The sequence below is a fragment of the Coccinella septempunctata genome, chromosome 6 (assembly GCF_907165205.1).
Source record: "Coccinella septempunctata chromosome 6, icCocSept1.1, whole genome shotgun sequence".
Classification (NCBI taxonomy): domain Eukaryota; kingdom Metazoa; phylum Arthropoda; class Insecta; order Coleoptera; family Coccinellidae; genus Coccinella; species Coccinella septempunctata.
This window is the reverse complement of record NC_058194.1, coordinates 13,308,809-13,332,490: the sequence shown is the minus strand read 5'-3', so window position 1 is coordinate 13,332,490 and position 23,682 is coordinate 13,308,809. Positions and strand designations below refer to the sequence as shown.

The 23,682-nt window shown below is 35.1% G+C and overlaps 1 protein-coding gene across 1 annotated transcript; it reads right to left on the bottom strand.

Moving 5' to 3' along the window:
• Positions 1-386: 386 nt before the first annotated feature.
• On the bottom strand, positions 387-22,326 carry LOC123315139 (ejaculatory bulb-specific protein 3-like). The gene is made up of 3 exons (XM_044900714.1): positions 22,180-22,326; positions 5,688-5,859; positions 387-753 (listed from the first exon to the last, which is right to left on the bottom strand). Exons 1-3 carry the CDS (start codon positions 22,198-22,200, stop codon positions 614-616), a joined length of 333 nt encoding a protein of 110 aa, XP_044756649.1. The 5' UTR covers positions 22,201-22,326; the 3' UTR covers positions 387-613.
• Between the last annotated feature and the right edge of the window lie 1,356 nt (positions 22,327-23,682).

Genomic DNA, 23,682 nt, shown 5'->3' with positions numbered 1-23,682 from the left:
CATACTGTGCAACTTGTTATTGGTAAATTTCATCTATAGATCGCCTTTTTTGAAGTTTTTTCCCGAAATCAGCGTTGCAAAGGACATTCTTCAATATCTATGAAAATAGGCTCAACTTTGAGGTTCTTAAGTATCAATACGGGTTACTCAAAAAGTAAGCTCTAATTTCCATTATAAGTAGAATTTATAGTGCTCTGTAATTTTCTTGAAATTCAATTTCATCATGCATAATATGATACTTTCGAACATTTTACCTATAAAAAATCTCTGAAATGAACATTCAACAATATCCCTGTGGCATAAACCGACATTCAAGGTTTGGAGTGCTCAATAACTGCTTAGTTAATCTTGACATTTCCTGAAGAGGTATAAAAGAAACCGCGAGAGAAACATAACAAAAATTCATTTAACCACCAAAGTTGAATATCTCAACTAATTTTATTGATTCCCAAATGTACTCATAATGTAACGGCGAGATGAAAACTGTATGAGTTCTTCCTAAAGTTTTATTGATCACTTTCGTACCTTAACATAAATTGTTCGAAGTAAGGAATTCTTAACTACATATTTACAGAACTAATTAAACTATTATATGTATATCGTTTAAATTTCCTCAGCCTGCATATTGTTGAAGTATCTTATTCCACTCTTTGGGATAGTTCTTCTGTACATATGCTAAAACCTTCTGAATTTGTCTCTTCTCTTGTGGCGTGCATTGAGTGCAGGACCCCCTCAGGACAAGTGGAGCTAAACCTGAAAAAAAAAATAGGATTTATCAAGAGAATCTGTCAGATCTTGAAGACAATTGTTCATAGAAAAGTTGGTCTACAAAACTTAACAAACACAATTACAGCTGATAATGGTAGATTTCAGAGAATGAAAAGATAATAAATATCCCATTTGGGGCACTAAGGGATATTTTTTTTATTATCTTGTTTTTACCATATCAGCATTTCGCATTTGTCATTTCTCGTTGGCACTCTACAACTACCTTTTCTCTGGGAATATAATTTTTTCCAATATTAGGAAGGAATTGAAAATTATCAAGCAACTGCGCAAACACAAATTCCAAAGATAACAAATTCAATCGATATCATTCGCCATCACTTCACGATATCGTAACAATTAATTCAGTTATAATGAGATGCGGCTATTTTGGAATTCAATTATTTCCGCCATCTTGGGTAACCAATATCCCGTCTGCTTTCAGCACAATGGACAACATCGACGATAAAGTTTAAAATGCGGCACAAAAGATAATAGATGAGCAGAGCGTATAAATATATATAAGACATTCGAAGTTGGGGCAGACTAATGCCTCAGACGTGACATAATTACAAATGGCCTATTTCATTAAACTATTCCTGCCTGTGTTGCAAAATTTACCAGATGTAAGCTCCATCAGCTTTCAGGCATTGGGACAATTAGCTGAAAAGTATATGTCAAGGAAATTCAGATTTCTCCAGGCGCTCTTCATAATTCTCAGTATAATTATTGTTGTTATTGTTTCAAAGTTCGTAAATTAAATTCGATGGGGCTGAAAGCACAATTCGCTTCGACGAAGTTTGTTCTTCTTGTCATTTTCTTGAGAATGAAAATTATCATTAATTTTTCTTCTATGATGATCTTTCCATAAGAATTTTATTTTCTACCATACCATGCTTAATGCCATTCAGTATTAAATGGGGTTTAATACTCAATTCTACTATTGATTATTAATACTCATTGGCTTCATCAATATCTTTCCTATTCTTTTTCCACCTCATACCTACTTAAAATCAAAACGAGAGGTTGTATAATGAAAACTAAAAACATCTTCACAAAATTCTCACAGGTTGATCCAGCCTGAATATTATGAAGGTCATCTGGAATAATCAAATCAACTATGCTTCCACAATAGATCAATCACGAAATATGTTAAACATGCCTGCAGCCCCCAATCTTGAATTTTTGTTTTGTAAAGAATTATAGTTCGAAAAAAATTTCTGTGAACATAATGAACGTAAAGGCGGAAACAGATTGCTATCACGTCACGTGAGCTCATTTGTTATCATGGAAAGTCACGTCACGTAAAAAAAGTGTGGTTCAAAGTTAGTCTATGCATTTTATGGGTAAAAAAACTGTCCAGAGACCCACTGACGGTACCTACGCTATCATACTCACTCACGTGAGGAGGAAGCGTGATATGACGTGATGAGAAGTCTGGATAAACACATCTTGCACGGCGTGACGTGATTTACCTCAATATTATTTGGTTGTTTCTTGAAATAACTAGAGAGGCGGTAGATCTAATTTATCGGTAGATATTTTTTTGATGGTAGATGCAAATTTTTCGGAAAATGCACCTCATCGAATTAAGAAACCACATAAATTAGTATAGCCGACTCAAAAATTGAAAAACAACGAAACGACCTGAAAAATTCCCCCGTTAACCGTACATTCATCTATCTGTTTCATGCATTCCTCATGTTTTGTTCCCGCGAAAAGAAAAATCCGTTAAAATATTAAGAACATCGAAAGATGCTAAAACGGCACGGTATGTCATATAAATTCAATGAAATAATTGTGGTTTAACAATTTAATTATTTTCAATTGAACCGTGTATATGGCCATTATTAATTGGTGTTTGATGAAAATGTCTTTAGAAGAACTTCTTATTGAAAAAGTGAGAGGGTATGCCTGCTTGTACCCAAACCCGTTTTGAACTCTCACCAATTACAATAGAAGTAGCCACTTTCTCCATTTCTTCTTCCCATTCCGTATCACTACTCGAGGATGTCATCTTTCAGAAAACCAAACAAAGCCCTTCTGTTTTCATGGCTACTCAGACGTCACCCCTTTTTAACAACCAGGGCTGCTATTCTCGAGCATTCGCAATATATGCATCATTTGACGTGATATCATGCCTAGAAACGCACTGTTATTACGATAGGGCTGCTATTCTCGAGCATTTGCAATATATGCGATCGTACGAATCGAAAAACGTTGTGATGTTTTTAACAGCAAATAGCAGAGTTTTCCAGAGTTTCACCAAAGCATTGTTTTTAGCCCATATGAAAGCACACAATGCTTTGGTGAAATTCTGGAAAACTCTGCTATTTGCTGTTAAAAACATCACAACGTTTTTCGAAGCGTACGATCGCATATATTGCAAATGCTCGAGAATAGCAGCCCTATCGTAATAACAGTGCGTTTCTAGGCATGATATCACGTCAAATGATGCAGTACATGATATCACATGAGCTCACGATACGTGATAGTAGTCCGTTTCTAGGCATGATATCACGTGAAATAATGCAGCACATGATATCATATGAGCTCACGTGACGTGATAGCAGTCTGTTTCCGCCTTAACTCTTTTAATTTTGAGTGATGGAAGACTCCAAGATCACATATTATTTGATACACCAAAGTTTTGTAACCTAATGTATATTTCTGGGTCTTCAAAATAAATACAAGTAACTAAAGGAGGAAACAGACTGCTATCACGTCACGTGAGCTCATTTGATATCATATGCGGAATCCTTCGAAGTGATATAATTCGTGAAAGTGCACTGGTACAAACAGTGTAGCTGCAGACACTTAATTGTAAACAAAATTTTCTGCTCATTACCGTTATTACTATATTAATGAAATCCTGAATGTATTTAGTTTTTGCGAGTTTATATTTTTTGTCCAAATGATTATTTTCAAAGAATGATTGGTGTTAATGAAACTCAATGTCACAGATACCCCTTATCACTCGATCACAATAAAACTACTATAGAAATGCCTCTCTAGTGCAATTTTCTTGTCTTTGTGAAAGTGTGTCACAATTATAATCCGCTGATGTGACATTTAGACCTTTTGTAATGCAAATGTGACAGCATAAACTTTTTTGTGCAAAAGTCATAAGCGAGTTTAGAATTTCATAACTGGCAACTTTGACTTTTCTGACTGTTAGAACATACTCTAGTGATGCTTAAAATCAGCACGTAACTCTCTGAATGGTATAGTTTTCAACAATAAAGAACTTCAATTTTGAGAAAAAAGAAATCGTGTCACAATAAGGCGAATGTACTGTACTAACTTTGAACCGCACATTTTCAACGTGACGTGACTTCCTATGAAAACACGTGATGTGATAGTAGTCTATTTTCGCCTTCAGGGTACTTCTGAATGCGACTAATACCCATGTGTTTAGTAGAAAACTCCCCTAAGTCCGGACTAAAGTCTCGTAAATTTAGCACCGCAATATACTTTTCAAAAAACGAGTTCCTCTTGATAATCACAACAACCAAGTTTCCTATTCTAGCTGTTAGACTACAGGATTGTTTCGATAAATAAAATTGCAATGGAGTTGCAAGCTCCTTCTACATCGATTCTACTCCTCAATTTCAGGCTACAAAATTTCATCCTGATTATACCTAAATATAGATACATACTGATATCTAGCTAGTGTCAAACTTGAGAATGTAATAGGAACTTCTTATCAGATAAGTTTCCAATTGTTTGCTAATCTTCTGGAGAATGAACTGGCTTGATGGAGTCACAGACCTACTGAACTGTGGGGGAAAACTTTGCTATTTAACAGAGAGAAAGCAATTGGCGAAAGGAATGAATTAGAAAATTTTCTTATCAACTAATCTATAATAATGAACGGAAATCTACAAAACCAAAAAAGATTTATGACGGAGGTTGAATAAAACAAATTTTTCTGAATAAGTTAAAGGGCTACAAACATAACTGAATTTAGAATCAGTTATTCAAATACTGGACGTGTTCCAGTTGTGTTTCAGGTGGGTGATGTATCTTCGTTTGTTTATTCATTCCATACGATACAAACAGAAATTGCAACCCATTTATATCTTCAGCATGTGTTTTATGTTCAAGCAATAACATTAATAGAATGAATTAGATTAAAGGAATAACATTGATAACTTTTCAGTAAGAAGCTGAATATTGCCCATATAATGTCACGAAGTTGTTTTTCTTTGCGTATTATGATCATGAATATCCAGTCTTAGTGAAATGCCATTCGTTCTTCCTCTGAACTTGAAATCGTTAATGATCATGCCTATAAGAAAATCATTATCAGGAACATGAAAACCTGCTAATGAAGGCTAACAGATTATAATTTTATTCCTGCATGAAAATTATTTAGAAGTTATTGTTCCTCGATTTGAATTGCTTCCAGCAAATGGTCAAGAGCTTTTCGTGCAACGACTCCATTAGAAATTTTCCTCTTTATACAATGCATAAGAATTGATTTCAGGCAGTCCAGAAGCTTCCTTCTTTTGGAAGGCCATTCTCGATACTATGTTCAGAATTGTTATTTTGAATAATCTTCTGTATCATCTATTGTCTATGCTATCCCACAGCTAACGAATCGAGTTTTGTCAGTGAGCTACGTCATCTCCTTCCACTCGGTTTCTATCTTCTTGCGTGTAAATCAACGATACGTGAATATGTCATCTCTATTCTATTCGAAATTCTTCTGCTGGTGCACACCGGATATGACCAAAACGAACGATTAAAATCAAAACAACGGTGAAATAATTTTTCACTTGGTATAATTCAATAGCTAAAGTGGCAATAATCTATTATCACCATCAGTTGAAAACAGTTATTTTAAATTTCCATAATACTTTTTAGCTACCGTTTATCAGCAATGACAAATCCTTATAAGTTATAATTTATTAGCTTACTCTTCAGCCTTCTGCCAACAGGATCACAGGGTACTTCTCCTAGGGCACATTTCAGTAATCTGCCGACGTATCGCTTGTCATTTAATGTCGTATCGATCGCATCGTCGGAAACAGCGGGCCTCTGTGTCGCTGCGGAGTACACCAAAACTGCCAAACTTCCGAATGAGAATACCTGAAACAATGGAACCCAATTGAATACTTCCATTGGAAGCGAAGGTTTTTTACGGATCCTGGATGGATACAGAAAACATTCTCTCCTTAACTTGATTTCGTTCCGGAGTTTCTCATTTCTCTTTTTTATTTATTTACGATCGGTAGTAACCAAGCAATAATGCCGGGTCAGAAAAGGAGTTTGGTCAATTTGAGTAATAAATCTTTTTCGATACCGAAGCTTCAACTCGGGCTATTCCCTGTTTTTTGGATAGTGTCTGCGCCTCAGGGCCCTCAGGCTTATTATAACAACGTACCGAAGTGATTTTTTTGGCAGCCGGTACACTGGAACTGAGATCGACTGACTGATCTTTCAGATTTTAATGAATTTTTGATGGATTTTATGTTTCTTGAATCTAATAATGTAGTTGAATAGATATTTCTTCATTATTGTTCAAGATGATAAATTTAATAAAGGGTAGTCTTTCTCGTACAAAGATTTTAACAGTATATTCCCAGGTGACCAGTAACATATCTGTTATGTTTTCTTGAGAGATCAAATGGGGAACTTTGTTATGTGTTATTTTTCTGCAACCATTACGTGTCTGATACGATATTTGGGATGTACCTGTGCTGTATTTAAATTATATCCACATTTTGTAAATTTCATGTACCCGCTCCAAGATATCCACGTAACATATTTGTAACATTGTTCTTTATTTGCCATGTATCATTTTGAGATCATCGACAGAGCATGACACCATAAGCGTTTTAACTACCGTCGAGGGCGCTGTAAAACGTAAACAAATATGGAGGGTTGTGAGAAATGCTATCGATACTGCTGTCGTTTCGATATTTATTTATTATCATTTAGACGTTTTGTTAGTTGAATAGTGGATTACTGAAAGTGAAGTGCAGATATTGAACGTTTGATAAGTTATTTGTGTGTCATAGTGATTTTCCAGTGAAATGGTGAATTACTGAAATAAAGTGCTATGGATATCGAACTGTAGGTCGATAAATCATTTCTCGTATTTTCATAGCAGTCCTATGAAACATAATAGGCTATGGTTTTATTATATCCAGCATATAAAAATTATATTTGAATAAATAATGTCCTGTTTGATGTAAATTTCGATATAGGTTATTTTCTCACGTGTTGCATGTACATCATTTGTAGAAATAAATGAATAAATCACATACCTATATTGAAAATTTTTTCTTCAGAAAGATATGAAATATGCATATAGTATTCTTATCATTTTCATAACGCATAACATACACAAAATTCTTCTAAAAACTTTTTGACCTAAGCCAAAAGATTAACGACCTGTTGATTATTCTTTTTATGGAATGCAGGAAAGTGCAAAGACCAGAAAAACATGTCCTAATATTTCTTGGAGAACAATAATCATGAACCCAGCAGTTTGCATGATGTAATTTATTCTTTCTAGTTCTATTAACGTGTGCACTAATTTGGTAATCTGAAATTTGTGAAAATATATTGTTTTTGAACATTAGTTCATTCGTTCACATACCTCACCGAACTGATGTGAGATGTTTTTGAATTTTATTCTCAAGAATGATTGATAAACACACACTATTTGAAAAATCAAAATTCGAGTTCATTATTATTGCAATAGTTTATATTAATTTCCATAATGTTTCATCTTTTTGTTGAAAGCGTTTTTAATAACAAATGAAACATAATAAACATAACACATGAAGGTAATATATATAGATCTCCCATGAAACAAATATTTGCATGATCCATGTTTGAACTATTTATGCTCCGTTCAGAAAGGAGATGTGTTCCTTGTTTGAGGCGGACATAGGAGCATAGCTGCTACATAAGCGTTCTGTATTTGTACTCTTAGTGTGATATATCTGTTATAAAACAAGGAGCGCGGGATACATTTCTGCTTCATAACTGTTATGAGATATGGTCACCTGGGTTCTTGAGGTCAAAAAGAACACATTCATTTTCCACCATTTTTTTATATCGGATCGTTTTAAGGAATACAGGCTGTTGAAAAACCTTAAAAAAATGTTATTTTTAGTTCTCACAAACGGTTTTATCGAAAGAAATGAATTTCGGAATGTAGTTTTTCATTTAATTCATGAATCGGTTTCGAACACAAGATATCACCCACGTCTTCCAGTTTACTCATTATGAACATTATGTACTATAAAAATACCAAAAATTCAAAGAACCCAACTCTTGAAGCTAAATTGGACGCTATCTAATGAACATTTCAACGTTTTTTAATGAAAATATTCCTCATATTTTCGAGTAGTTTCATGTTCGAAAATAAAAAAGTATTTGTGACATTTGAGAAATTGGGTACTTTGGTACTTTTGAAAAGATCCACAGATGTGTAGTGTCCCTGATTTAACTAATTATTCTGAAGGTAATTTTGTGTTTCCGGGGTGGCTTACGAGGATATATTGGAAAATTTTTAGCCTACTTTAGAACCAAACGAAATTTCAATGTCAAAATATTTTATTACTCAACATATTCTCCTCATAATTGGATACTTTTATAACAGCGAACCTGCAAAGTCCCTAGACCTTTAAAAAGAATGTTTCTTCTTGCTCTGCAAACCAGACCTCCACAGCTTTTATTACCTCCTCGTAGGAAGAAAATTTGCGACCTTTTAAACTTTTTTTCAGTTGAGGAAAGACATGATAGTCGGATGGAGCCAAATCTGGTGAATAAGGGGGGTGTTCTAGTAATTCAAACCCTAAATCACGAAATTGGGCGTTGTCCTGCAAAAACAAAACACCTTTGGATAGCTTTCCGGGTCTTTTCTCTTTAATTTTTTCCAGTAGAGTGGTCAGTAATCTCCGGTTATTGTTCTATCCTTATCCAAAGAATCAATCATGATTACTTCAATGCAATCCCCAAAAACTGAAGCAAGAACTTTTTCAGCAGATTTTTGGACAAAAAACTTCTTAGGTCTTGGAGAACTAGAGTGTCGCCATTCCATCGAGTGTTGCTTTGTTTCTGGATCGAAGAAGTGCACCGAAGTCTCATCCATAGTAATGAAGTCTACATCGTTTTCAAATCGAACACAGATCGAACGCGAGGCTTCTACCCTTGCACGCTTTTGGTCAACATTCAAACATTTGGTATCCATTTTGCAGCAATTTTTTTCATGTCCAAATTGACTTGATCTATATAATAAACGTGTTCGTATGAAAATATTCAGTGCTTCAGATATCCGTTTTAGCCCAATTCGACGGTCTGATATTCTCGTGGACTGACACTGAAACTGGCCTTCCCGATCAGTCATCATCCTCAATGGAAAATTTACCTCTTTTGAAGCTTGCAGTCCAATTTTTCTTGGTCGCATACGAAGGACATTGATCACCTATGGTATTAAGCATATCTTCGTAAATCTGCTCACCTCTTAACCCTTTTAAATACAGGTACTTGATGATGGCTTCATATTCAATTTTTCGATTCTCACAATTTCGGTAGATATCTTCTTTCTTTTATTGCGTAACTCTGGTTTACTTTTTCGACCTCAAACTTCACACTGACATTTCTAAGAAGTTTTGTAGTTTTGTGAGGGCGAGTTTCCGTTTCCTGCACCTATTTTCATCGTGAGTTTTTTTAAAATACTATTCACAGTGTTTTCTTGAATAGTTATTCTTATATGAAAAGAGTAAAAGATATGTCAAGAAATATATCATATGTCATATTACAATAATGCAGACAACAGAGAACGATGTGCAATAGATACATCTTAGTTCGTTAGGAACATAGAGATTAATCGATATTTTATGTGGTAAACCATAACAGAGTTTCTGAAGAGGAGAACAGAGAAGTTATTTGGAAGATCTGAAGAAAATCAGACTCAAGAGCGTAGGTGGTGACTGGGCCTGGAGGAATACAGAGGAAGAATTATAATTTTTCAAGGAGAACTTAGGGATTACTTGAGGAGAGTTTTCAATAAGTAGAAAAACTGAACGGAAGACTCCCTAAAAGAGTTTTTTTAAGAAGACAAATACGAAAATTCCAACCCGATAGTATGCAAGAAGCAATAAATTGATCAAAAACTAATCGTTTGAAGGCGGATTCCAGGCACCGTAAAACATGTAGCTACAATATAAACAGGTTGAACCATGAGATATTTGATTTTTTGAGACATAAACTATGTGCTCTCACGATGAAAAGGATGTTGGAATTTGGCCATACTTATTGGAATCATATACAATGATATTTTCACAATTTTGGTTTTATATAATTTTTGTGGCAATTTTTTACTTGTAAATCATGTGGGTTGATGCCGGTGCATTGAATCTACATATTTTCCGATATATTTTGAAGGTAGATCTACTTTTTTTCTTATGGCCACTTAATAGTCAGTGGTTAGGGTCTAAGATGGATATACCCGACTCTTGTAAAAGTTTCCCCCTGAAAACAGGGGAAAAACAGTCCTTATATTTGCTTCGGTAGGTGTGTGTAGGAAGTAGCAAATCGCTGTATCAACCTCACTGCTAATTCCTTTTGCCAATTACGGGATGGAGTACACAAGAGAACGTCCAAATAGCACGAACTTTTCCACCCGCAATTAGCAATGAGCATCTTTGCAGCTATAAATATGCGGGTATTTGAGGTCCTTCGTGGGCAAGATTGCCTTATATATGGTTATTATGCCGAAACTAAGAACTCCTTGATTATAACGAGGCCCCATTGTGTGAAAGCATAATTATTCATAAAATCTATCAATATTAATGTATTTGATCTATTTCATGAATACTTATATGAAATGGCATGGGAGAAATTTAATTCATGGCATTCCGGTACTGACTTTGGTCGAAGAATAACCTTGTGGACAAATCGTTATGTGAACATCTACTATGTCCCAGAAATGGAAAAAAAAATTTAATAGGTAAATATTTCGAAATAATCATCGATGAAAGTCAATAGCTGGACAAAAATAAAAATTGAATCACCCATATGCGTTTCACAAAATCAAGGTTTTAACGACGATTTCGATTACTAAAAAAATCTGCCGCATAGTTGAAATTCTTCATCAATCATTTATGTTTGACAAATTATTGTTCATTAGACTCCTGCGGTATGTATGTTGGTACAATCGTTATCAATTTCCTGTTTTAATCGTCCTACGTCATCTTGTAAAAGCTCTCCTAGTTTATCCGGAGGGCGTTATGTAAATTCTGATCGATATTTCAATTTGAGCATGTATGAAACTTCAGCTTTGAATCCAACAGACATGTCAACATGGGCGGTAGCTGAACATGAAATATATGTCGGAAACTTTCATTCCATATCCTCTATTTCACCAAGAAGACTTTGTTTATGGTTCAAAAGAACTCTGGGATGATATATGGAAATTTATTTGAACAATTCATACCAGAATTCAGAATGAAGATATGAATCCTCCCCGTTAGATGTATATTTCATGTAGTAGCAGAGCCTCGGATAACTTCCATATTAGATTTTTATCATTTGATGAAACTGTCAACCATTGTTACAAAATTCTACAACTTTAATAAGAAATAATGAAATTGGGAGTCAGCGAATATGAAATAGAAATATACATAATGTGCTAATTGTATAGGGGATCCCACCATGTTGAGTAGTGTCTTTGGGTGGGTTACTAAAAACTAAGATCTAGAAAAGGGACCAGTCTGATTTGCATGTGGCTTGCACATGGATGAGTCAAATAAAGCAGCTCTTCATGAACTCGCCATTCTTCGATCGTCGTAAAAACAGGGGACTATGAAGATTGAATGGGAGAAAGAAAAAAAAGTAAGATGAGGTATGCCCATTCGTGGGTAGGGTCGGCGTCTACAGTTGGTCAAAAATATAAAATCAAAAAGCCAAATGGTTATAGAGTTGTTAGTGAACGAACAAGCATGAAAAAATTTAGACAAAAATCGGCAATCCTTCAAAACATTGCTGAAGTAATGGAGAGATCGGTACACAATTAAATTATGAATTCTTTTTCTACACAAAAAATTTGCAGTCACTTGTTCTGTATTAAATCTGGCTCCGAAATCTATGTTTTTACCTATTCAGGATAAGCCAACATTTACGAACAGATTATTCACGAAAGTTCCGTTTTCAACTTGGAACAATGATGGAAATTCCGTAAAAGCCCATGTGTTTGGAAACTTCACCTGGCAGCTAAATACATGATAACTATTCCTGAATTTATAATCCTTCAACATAATTCATGAATCTCAGTCATTTCTGGGATTTGCAGTTACCACTTCTGAATTTCTAATTTCGAAGCGGGATTCCAAAAGTAATATGCTTGATTATTCAGTATAGTGCAGGGTGTTTTCGATTTCGATTCTACTGAACACAACTGATCAGCATCAACGAGAAACCTTCCAGAAATTACTTTTACTTTTCATTTCATGCTTGAACATTTTGAATTTGTAACCGGTTAAGAAAATTAGGCAACCAACACCACACGAAGTATCCACAGAAAGACTATTTTTTTATGATTCGTGTGCTTATTCGAATTGGATCGCAACATTTGGTGACTTTTATATCAACAGATGTACTATTCATGTCTAGATCCTCCATTATCATTTATCCGCATTTATAATTATATAAAGGTCATATTCATTTTCATGATATTAGATGTTAACTCAATAATTTAGCTTCACCACCAATGAGGTGAAAGTGAATAGATTTTTCACACCCTGTGGCTGAGTACTTCCGATCAACTATTGCTTTTCCTCGTGTCACATTATCATTAGAATCGATTCTTTCTGCCAGTTTCATGATAAATTTTTAGGTCTTTTTGATTTCAAAGCCTCCTTCAATCCATATTTGCACAATAGGTATAAAGGATTGATAGTATTCAGGTATAGAGGATAGAATTTGAATGATTGATTATTCATGAAATTGTTTTCTTTTTCAGACAAAATTATTTGCTGAGGAACAGAACATTTTGTCCTCAGTTACAATATTCAACTAGAAAACAAATAATAAGGGGACACTTTCCTCAAAAACATTCGAATCTTGACAACAAACCGCTCACATAATAGGCTCGTTATTGTTTTCTGACTAAAAATGTATTGATTCTCAAATAAATCACACTTTCATGATATTGTTGCATTTCTTTTATAATTTCAATTCTTTTTCAGATCGAATAATATTAGAATTCCGTTGCTGATCCTCAATCTTTATCAACACCGAAGAAAACATCACAACAAATATGCCGGTATATTTTCACGTCTTCAATCGTGAGCAAATATTCGATGGCTCTTCGTCAAAATTCAGGAACTCATCATTTTCCACTTTCAACTAGTTAAAGTTACTTCGTTTCTGGAGAATTGTTCAGCGTACGTCCCGAACAGATATTCCTTAACTAGCTCCTAACAAATTTTGGAGTTTGCGAAATGATATAAAACTTTTATATATGGTAGAATATTTAAATTTGACGTTTTACGACCAACGTTCAACATTTTTATGTTCATCAAAATTCAGGAAAGGTGCAAAGTTATGATTACGAGTCCCTTCTCACTTATTTCGCAATAGCAGGTTTATGGATTATTATCGAATTGCTTCATTAGGTTTTTTTTATCGTTTCATCAGACCAACAAACAATTGATCTAGTAACACAAGTTTTATTCAAAAATTCAGGACGTGTGTGAATTATTCCAAATCTCATATAAAATCAATGTTATTCGAAACGCAAAAGAAGTTTGAGAAACTGGTATTAGTTAAATTTGCGACAAGAATACTGTTTCGTTGTTTATATTCTGAATTTGTAAGCATTTTTTTGGCATCCAGTCTAGTGTCCTACATTCAGTATCGGTGAAAAAACCTCATTTCAGTTCGGTTTGTTCTCTTGGTATGGCACGAAAAACATTCCATTGCTGCTTAAATTTTTTTACATACACAATATTCAAATTCAACATATATTTTCGTGTCCCTATTTTCTTTTCAGGTATCTCTGAAGAAATTTTTCGCAGCAATACTATCCTCCCCAGCAAACACTGAAGTCCAGCCACTGCACAAAAACTGTACACCGTTTGCAGTGAATGTAATGCAGTAACTGCACCAAAACGGACCGTATATGTCCCGCTGAACTGTACAGTTACTGTACAGGGTAAGCAAAATTGGTGATACCAGAACTACAACTTTTTTACCCATAGAGATAGAGGAAAATGAATGTGCCATTCATGTCTTTTTCAAGAAACTAATAATGCCGTCAACCGCATTACTCTATCTTCATTTGTTTTCGAGTTATAAGCCAAAATTTAAATTTGGGCGTTTTCAACTTTGGTCATTATCTCCGTTCCTGTTCGTGCTAGGATGTTGAAATGAAAACATTATGCAGACACACAAAATCATAGTATGCTACTGGATTGGTTTCAAAAAAGAAAGCAATACAGTGGCGTACTATGATTTTTTTCAACAGGTATATTGGCTGAGCTTTAACATAAAGTTGTTTTTTCTTATGGAAACAGTCGTTTAAAATGACCTTAAAGGAATCGCCATTTTTTTCCCGTTTCAGAAATATATCATACATCATACATCGCCCTCAGATTCGTTCAGATATTATGTAAAATATAATTTGTGTGAATTTTAAATGATTGAGTAGGCTGAATCACAGAATCATATGTCTCTACGCATGGTTTTATTATTATTTTGAGTTTAAATTTTTCAATCCTCCATATCCTATGTTAAAATGTTTTATTTTGGCGAATAAGGAAATGGGGTAGCAAGTAATGCATATTTCAATCTTTACCCCGAACGTAATCAATCAAATGTTAGGAATTTCAAACAGTTGCTAAATAAGTTAGCTGTGTTTGATTCTTTCAAAAGCCACGATCGAGGAAATATTCATTCAGATAGTTTGAAAAATACAGTTGTATCTATGGTAAATTCAAAATTAAATTATGTAAGCTGAATTATAGATAGAGATAATCAAGCCATTCATTCATTCATTCATTCATTGATGTATACCGTTACCGGGAATAAATCTACAAAAAGACAAAAAAAAAGGTGCGAACAGACTTGTAATTTCTTAGGGCCAATTGCGACTGTGTGCCTTCCTGTGACTGAAGAGACCAAACCGTGACCTGCAGATCTTTCCACACTCAGGGCAGGGATAGCCACCAACTAGATCCGGCCGCCGCTGTATCCTTCTCGAGTCTCCATTATAACTGTGTACCAAAGACCTCCACTTTGACCTGTCCAACGCTTGTTGTTACCAGTTATAATTGGCATTAACTGATTTTAGGGATTGATGCAGTATATCCTTAAACCGCTGGCCTCCTGGTTTCCGAGCTGCCTCTGTGAATTCGCCATACAGAGCTAATTTGGGGAGTCTTGTGTCTTGCATCCTCAGAATGTGGCCGCTCCATCTGAGTCGGGCCCTCGTTACTTGAGTCCATAGGTGGAAATAGGAGGGGGCCAGGGGGGCCGTGCCCCCCCCATATGCCCAAGGTGCCGCCCGCCAGAAAAGAAGAGAAATAGGAAAACAACAGTAAGAAGCAGTTATTCTGGAGCTTTTTCGTTTTTTTTAGCCATTTCTAGAATTTTTGCACATCTTCTCCACCCAACATCTTTACCTCGAGGGCGGTCACCTCAGACCTCCTTAAGGAGTGCCCCCCCCCACAAAAATTTTTTATTTCCGCCTATGCTTGAGTCTCAATTGTTTTACAACTCGCGCGTTGCAAGACTTCTGCATTCGAAACTTTGTGGAACCATCTGATATGCATCTGTCTTAGATGACGTTGTTGCGTTTGTTCAAGCTGTTTAAATATGTCGCCGGTAGGGCGTCCAGCTTTCACTTCCGTAAAGAAGCGTTGGGAGGACGGATGCTTTGTAAACAGCTGTCTTGGTCTTCAGATTGAGGTCGTGATTTTGAAACACTTTGACCTTTAGCTTCCAGAATGCACGTGATGCCGAATTGATACGGTTGTGTATTTCCGTGTCTAGGTTAGCCCTAATATTTATGAAGCTTCCAAAGTATTCGAACTGCTCGACCTGTTCTAGAGGTTCATACTCCAGGCTGATATGTGTTTGAAGGTTTTCTGGCGGACTTACCAGGATTTTGGTCTTGTCGATGTTGAGTCTAAGTCGTCTGCACATTGAAGTTCCGTGATGAACTTTGAACGGGTTTTTGCTCTGAGGCGCTTCAGGTCAAATAGGCCTCCATCGAATCTGAATCTTATTCCAACACTTCTTACAGGCATACTCAAGTTAGCAATTATCTAGACAGCTATGGCGAAAATATTGAACAGTAAAAGAGCTAACACGCAGCCTTGTTTTATTCCAGAGTTGGTTAAGAAATGGTCGGTTGTAGAGCCATTATTAAAATAATAATAATAATATAGCTTTATTTACCCAACAGGAAGATCCCAATTACAAAGTTATAAGCATAATCTTCAATGTATTCCGCAAATTTATCAAAAAAAATCTCAGAAATAAACAACAAAACAAAAATGATCCTTGAACTCAGCGAAATAAATCAAGTGCAAGCTTATCAACACATCTACATATACAATTTACTGGTGCAAGCTCGAACAAGTTCGTATGAGCCGCTGGAAAATAGAAGGTAGTTCTTGACCTTGCTGTCAGTCTAGGAACATTCAGTGCCATTTTTGACAGCAGATAAGATTAATCAACTTCACCTGGCACACTGTTTTTCATGTCTACAAACTAAAGATTTAACCCCCACCTCGCCCATCACATGAGAAAGATCTGCACCTCTTTCAGGGTATCTGCCAGTTCGTCTATATGACACATATTTCAGAAATCTACGATATATACACTCCAGGCGGGAGATATGACACTCATAGATTGAGAACCATATTAAATGTGCGTACTCCAATTTGCTAATAACAAGCATAAAATATAAGTTCCTCCAAAATGACAAATCATCAAATTCTCCACTGCATCTCAACACAAAGCCTAAAGCTCGACTAGCTGAAGCGCATAATTGTTCCAGATGCGGAACGAAGCTGAAGGTAGAGTCAAACAACACACCAAGGTCTCGCATTTGCTCTCTTGAAACGATAAAGCTGTCGGAATTATGATATTCATAAATCAATGGATTTAACTGCCTCGTGAAGGTAACCTTAAAGCACTTGTCCTTCCTTAATCCGTTAACCATGCACCAAAGATAGACGAACTCCAAAGAGGACTGGAGCAAGACCGCATCAGCCATATCACGTATCCTGATGTATAACTTGAGGTAATCTGCAAATGCTAATGCCGGACACCTGAGTCTGGTTAGGAGATCATTGATGAAAATAATGAACAGTAACGAAAAATTATGCTGTATTCTAGCGGTGTTGTTGGTATTCACACACTGCTAAGAATTTTTCGGGTACTCCAAGGCGTCCCATGATTTTCCACAGCGCTCCCCGATTCACCGAGTCGAAGGCCTTACTTAAATCGATGTAGGCTCTATATATCCTTGATTGTTGTTCACGGGCCTTTTCTTGCAGCTGTCGCAGTGTGAAAATTAGGTCCACAGTACCTCGATTTGGTCGAAAGCCGCACTGGGATTCAGGTAAAAGCTTGTCTAAGAGTGGAATCAGACGATTAGCCATAATTTTCGAGAGCTAAGCAACGATATGCCCCTGTAATTGTTGCAATTTGTCTTATCGCCTTTGTTCTTATAGAGGTTGATAACTGAAGCGTCTCCAAAAACATGTGGCACATCTCCTTGTTCCCAGATTTTGCGGAATAGTGCTAGAAGACTATTGACAATGTCTTCATCCAGGACGTTGAACATCTCCGCTGGAATACCGTCTAGACCTGGTGAGATCAAACCATGGAGGATTGAATCAAGTATTAAAACGAAAACTAATTTTGAAACCATGCGTAGAGACATATTATTCTGTGGTTCAGCCTACTCAATCATTTAAAATTCACAAACAAACTATATTTTTAATAATATCTGAACGAGTCTGAGGGTGATGTATGATGTATGATATATTTCTGAAACGGGAAAAAATGGCGAAGGAACTTAAAAACGAAGATGAGCGACTTACCAAAAATGGATAATTTGTAATATCATCCTAAAAAAACAAGAAATGTACAGGGTGGGCAAATTTCGATGTTTTAGCACTACAGCTTTTAAACCAGAGGAGATAGACAAAATCTGATACCCCATTCTCGTTCTCTTTTTCTGAGAAACTTACAATAGTAGTAGTGATTTTTGGCCACTTTCTTTTGTTTTCGAGTTATTAGCGAAAATTGGAAAAATGTCGATTCCGAAAGAAATTTATATCTCCGCTAATACTGATGATAGAGCTCTGAAATTAAAACATTATACTGGCACTTTTTGAGTCCAGTAGCATGCTTGCCTTTTTAGCAGGATTTTTAATTACGAAGCTGTGACCCAAAGTAATGTTTTTTTGAATGGGAACACTAAATTTCTGTGCAATTTTTTGAAAGCTTAATTTTTACTGATTTCAAAAATATATAACATCATATGGTTTGTATCAATATAAATAATAGAAAATGGTCAAAAACCTTTATCTCAATATTTCAATGGTCTCAACTTTTGACGACCACAGAAAAATAGAGCTTTCTCTAACAAGAGCAGTCTCCTTCCGGCAATGTCATTCTTTCTATGCTTTTTACCAATTTTCACAAAATTTGAATCAAGATATATTTCATAAATTTTCATTATAATGAAAGGACTTATAGAAAGAGACACCGGTAATCATACGATGCTATATTTTTCTATGCTCATCAAAAGAGGAAACCATAGAAATATTGAGACATATTTGACCATTTTCTATTATTTATATTGATACAAACCATGTGATGTTATATATTTTTGAAATCAGTAAAAATTAAGCTTTCAAAAAATCGCACAGAAAACTAGTGTTCCCATTTAAAAAAACAAAACTTTGGGTCATAGCTTCGTAATTAAAAATCCTGCTAAAAAGGCGAGCACGCCACTGGATTCTACGTAAGAAAGTGCTTGTCTAATGTTTTAATTTCAGAGCTCTATCATCAATATTAGCGGAGATATAAATTTATTTCGATATCGCCATTTTTCCAATTTTTGCTTATAACACGAAAACAAAAGAAAGTGGCCAAAAATGACTACTACTATTGTTAGTTACTCAGAAAAAAAGAACGAGAATGGGGTATCAGATTTTGTGTATCTCCTCTGGTTTGAAAACTGTAGTGCTAAAACATCGAAATTTGCCCACCCTGTACATTTATGACTGCCTACGGTGGCGTAAGGGCATACCTAATAACAAAGCCTACACAGAACACAACTGGTTCTTCAAACTTTTACAAGGTTTACAAGCTTCTGAGGGGTACTTCGGTACGTAGGAAGAATCGGAATAATCTAATAATAATAATGATAATTCCTTTTTTTCCTTCTCGTTATCATATACTGTGAAAAATTAATATTTTGACCAGAAAATAGTCTCAAACTATAAGGATGAAGTTGTTGAATTTTCAGTCAAATTAGTTTCTTTCTAGACGAAAACATTATAACTCTCAAAGGAAAGAGCTAAAGACTCGAAATTTTTATGGTAGGCTTAGGATCTGAATACAGTGTTCGAAGTATAGGCATCTGAAAATTATTTTTTTCGTCAACCGTCCAGGATGTACCCACTTCCCGGACATTTTTTCTTTGAGAATGTAGAATTATACTTCCTAGTCCAGGAAGTACGTATTTCCCGGACTAGGCTGGGAAGAATCACGTCGTTGTTGTCATTGTAAATATGAAAATCTTGGTAGGAATGATTTCGATAAATGCAGTTGATCATTAACTACCATAGCAACGAAATAACGGCTGACAGTTCATGAGGAAACTAGTTGTCAAAAGTTTGCATGTGTTCTTATTTCAATTCGCAATAAAATATGGAAAGCAGCAGTGGTTCGGGTACCGAAAAAATATTGTACAGGGTGGGCGAAATTGGTGATACCACTGATACCTGAACTACAACTTTTTCACCCAATAGGATAGAGGAAAAGGAATGTGCCAATCATGTCGTCTTCTTTCAAGAAAATAATAATCGCATTACTCTTTCTTCTTCTTTTTTCGAGTTATAGGCGAAAACTGTAATTTGGGCGATTTCAACTTTTGTCATTATCTCCGTTTCTGTTTATGCTAGGATGTTGAAATGAAAACAGAGTGCCATTTTGATGGCACTCCAGTGGCGTAATATGATTTTTTCCAACAGGTATATTTGCTGAGTTATATCATAATGTGGTGTTTTTTCAATTTTTTCCTATTACTCTAAAACAAAAGAAGATAGAGGAATGCAGTTGATGGCATTATTAGTTTCTCGAAAAAAGACCTCCTGAATGGCAAATTGGTTTTCCTCTATCTCGTTGGGTAAAAAAGTTGTAGTTCAGATACCACCAATTTTGCCCACCCTGTACGAAACAAGCCTGCAACAAGAAAACAGTAAAAGACTATTCTCAATAATTGAATGAGTAGTTAAAAGTACCAATACCATGACTTGTTCTAAGTTTAGAGTTCCTGTCGCAAAAAAACATAATTTGTATCTCAGTTATTATCTTCCCGATGCCGCTTAAATTACAATCGAACACTCCGTTTTATTAGAGTCAATTACCGGATCTACAACATGAGGAAAATAATTTTTTAGGTAATTTCATTTTTTGGGTAAATTTTCAACTTATGAATTTGAACGTTCATATTTTTTTTGACTAATCAAAAACAACAAAACCTAAAGGAGTTTTCAAGAAATTTCAATACCCAATCGGTCACTAAAGATTAAATTGTAAAACTAATGAAACTCAGGATAGGCTCATGCAGAGTAACTATATATATATTCTTTTGAATGTCAGCAATACATTTTTAGTTATCAAACAATATAGCATATGTATGAGTTTTAGCAAAGGTTAGTGTAACGGGGTACCATACAATTTAGAGTATGATACAAGAGCTTAGGGAAAAACCTCAGTAAAAAAACCCTGTCTCCCCGTGAGAAGTGTAGTGATGACAAATTTGTTTACAGAATAAGCTTTTAATACTGAAGGGCTTCCTTTCCATTGACATAAAAATTTCTTTATCCTCTTTCCATTTCGAAATAATATCTGCAGAGTAACTAAGAACAAATAACTATAAAAAGAACAATTTACATAGTACAGCTTACTGCCTCATTATAGGGATAATTCGAATTTATTCTCAGTTGAAGCTACAATTTCACAAGTTCCCCAATGCACATAGAGAAATCCTATGATTACAAATAATCACCAGAAGAATGACACAGAAGTTATCGTATTGCGAAGTGAAAGAAATATTTTCTCTCAAATTGAATGTGATATTTGCAAAATTCCAAGAAATTCAAATCTCAGTAAAATTACGAACCTTATACAACTCAAATATCGATACGCATTGAATAATAATGAGGAGCTATTAAAATGCCATCAAGGTAATAAAATGAATGAAATCTTGTAACCAAATATGACTCAAACTTCTTCTATGACTCAAACTTCTTCTTGAACATTTTTCAAAGACGTTTGATGAAACTTTTTTTGGTCCGGTCCGTTTTTTAGTCATTTATATACATAGATGGTTAAAAATCTGAAACTATATGGTAATTTTTATATTATGTAATATATTATATTATTATATTACACCCATTTTTTTTTCGAATCCGAGGTTGATATAAAGAATACTGATTTGGAAAAAGGAACACAAAAATGTTTCGATTGTTTTGATTATTGTCGGTACCGAGAAACATTCCTTCTTGTATTCCAAGCTGAATTTTAAGTATATAACATGTCTACTATTCCTTCTACACTGCAACAACGCTATGGGTGAAATTGGGAGTCCAACGAAATAGAAATAATAGAATATTCTTCGACCAAACAGCTGAATAATATGAATTCTGAGATAAATGATTTACTTACGGTATCCGAAGAGAATAAAAATCATACATTTATTGATTGGCGTAAGTTCACGTGACCCAATTCTGCATAGGACGCTTTTTGCATCAATTTTTTTTCGTTTATCGAGAAACTTCCATGTGTTATACTTATATAGGGAATATCATAAATTTTGCTAAGGAACTCAAAATATTCTGATATGGCCGTGAAGTTTCTTCACCCCTTCGCCTAAAACTATTCGAAGAATAACTCAATCCCGAATAACAACAGAATGAATGTAAATTAGTGTTTTTCGGTTCTAAAATTTTCTGAAGAATTACCCACCGTTGTAATACTGACGATACATACATTTGTCGACCATTTTCCACAAAAATATGAAGTATTCGAAAAACCAACCAATCACTATTGATAAATAACCGAATGTATCACTATGAACATTAAACATTAAACTGCCGTACATGCCATAAGTATAAAGAACGAAAGAAATTCTCGACTCACCTGAAATAAGAATGCCTTCATGTTGAGTTGTTCACGATCACTACGAAAGTGTCAGGTGAAAGTGTATAAGCAACGTACCCAACATTATAAAGAATATATATAGAGAATAAGGTGGAGGTGAACAATAGCATTTGAGTCTGGCAGAAGGATGGTCATCGTTACGATGTGTGGATTTCCGAATTGAAATCGATACACTTTCACTGATTTCTTACAGTGGTGTATCATATAATTAGTTTAAAACCCATATGTAACATTTGTAAGAAAGTAGAGGACTTCCTTATCGAAAATTTTGAATATTCGTAAATTGAAAAGATTGTTGATAAGTAAAAGACTTCTCATACCACAAGTCGAGCAAACTATTGACCAATTGACCAATGAATTAACTATAGAATATACTAGATATGTCGCAGAAGATATAAGATCAAGTATAGTTAGTGGGATTCAACTAATCAAAACACTTGTGTCAGAGATTCAATTACAAAATTTGAAAAAAAAACTCCAAATCTTGGAACTACTATACTCCTCGGACTTATTTCGAGCATTGCAGTATTCGCCATTCTTTTCGTGATAACATACTCGATAACTCAGATCCGTGTTTTTGATTGATTGGCCTCTTCTAGATATCAGTACAGTGACTCTATAACTCTTGTAAGAGTGATTGTAATATCAGGAGGAATTCAAATTGTAACTGATTTGTGCCCTATATCAGATGAATTCTCCAGTCACCTCCTACCCTACTGTGTTCAGGTTCATGGAAGAATTATACGATGAAAAATTAAATTCATCTTTTTTTTATTAAACGTTTCGGGACTTGTTTTTTTTTTTTCAGTTAGGGAAACATGAAAAGAACCTCCTTTTTTTTTACATTCTCTATTTTGACATGAAGGAAATGAAACCTGATATCTGATCTTCAGATGTCACATTTCTCTTCTCTGTTCAGTGTCTGGCGTAGTTGTCTTGTTATTGGGTTTATATCCTCCCATATTCTGACCTTGAGGTCACAAATATATATACTTAATGAAAGTGACGTACCTACTTTGTTCTTAGGACTTCAATGTTATCCTTGCAATCCATGGTGTTCTTGAGTACTGAAGGCATTTCTAACGACGAAGGGGATCCTCCACCAAGATCAGCAAAAGATTTTTGATGCAGAGATGATATTCCCCCCAGTGCAATTGAAGGACAAGTTACGTACCTATGGTTATTTATTCTTTCTTCAGTCCTTGAATAAGTTTTGATGAAAGCTTCATTATTCCCTTTTTTTCCTCGTTTTCTGCTCTGTTTCTTTGTTTCAGATATTATTTCGAAATTGAAAGAGGATGAAGAAATTTTCATATCAATGGAAAAGAAACCCTTCAATATTGAAAGCTTATTCTGGAAACAAATTTGTCATCACTACACCATTCACGGGGAGACAGGCTTTTTTACTGAGGTTTTTCCCTAAGCTCTTGTATCATACTACAAATGGTATGGTATACCCCGTTACACTAACCTTTGCTGAAA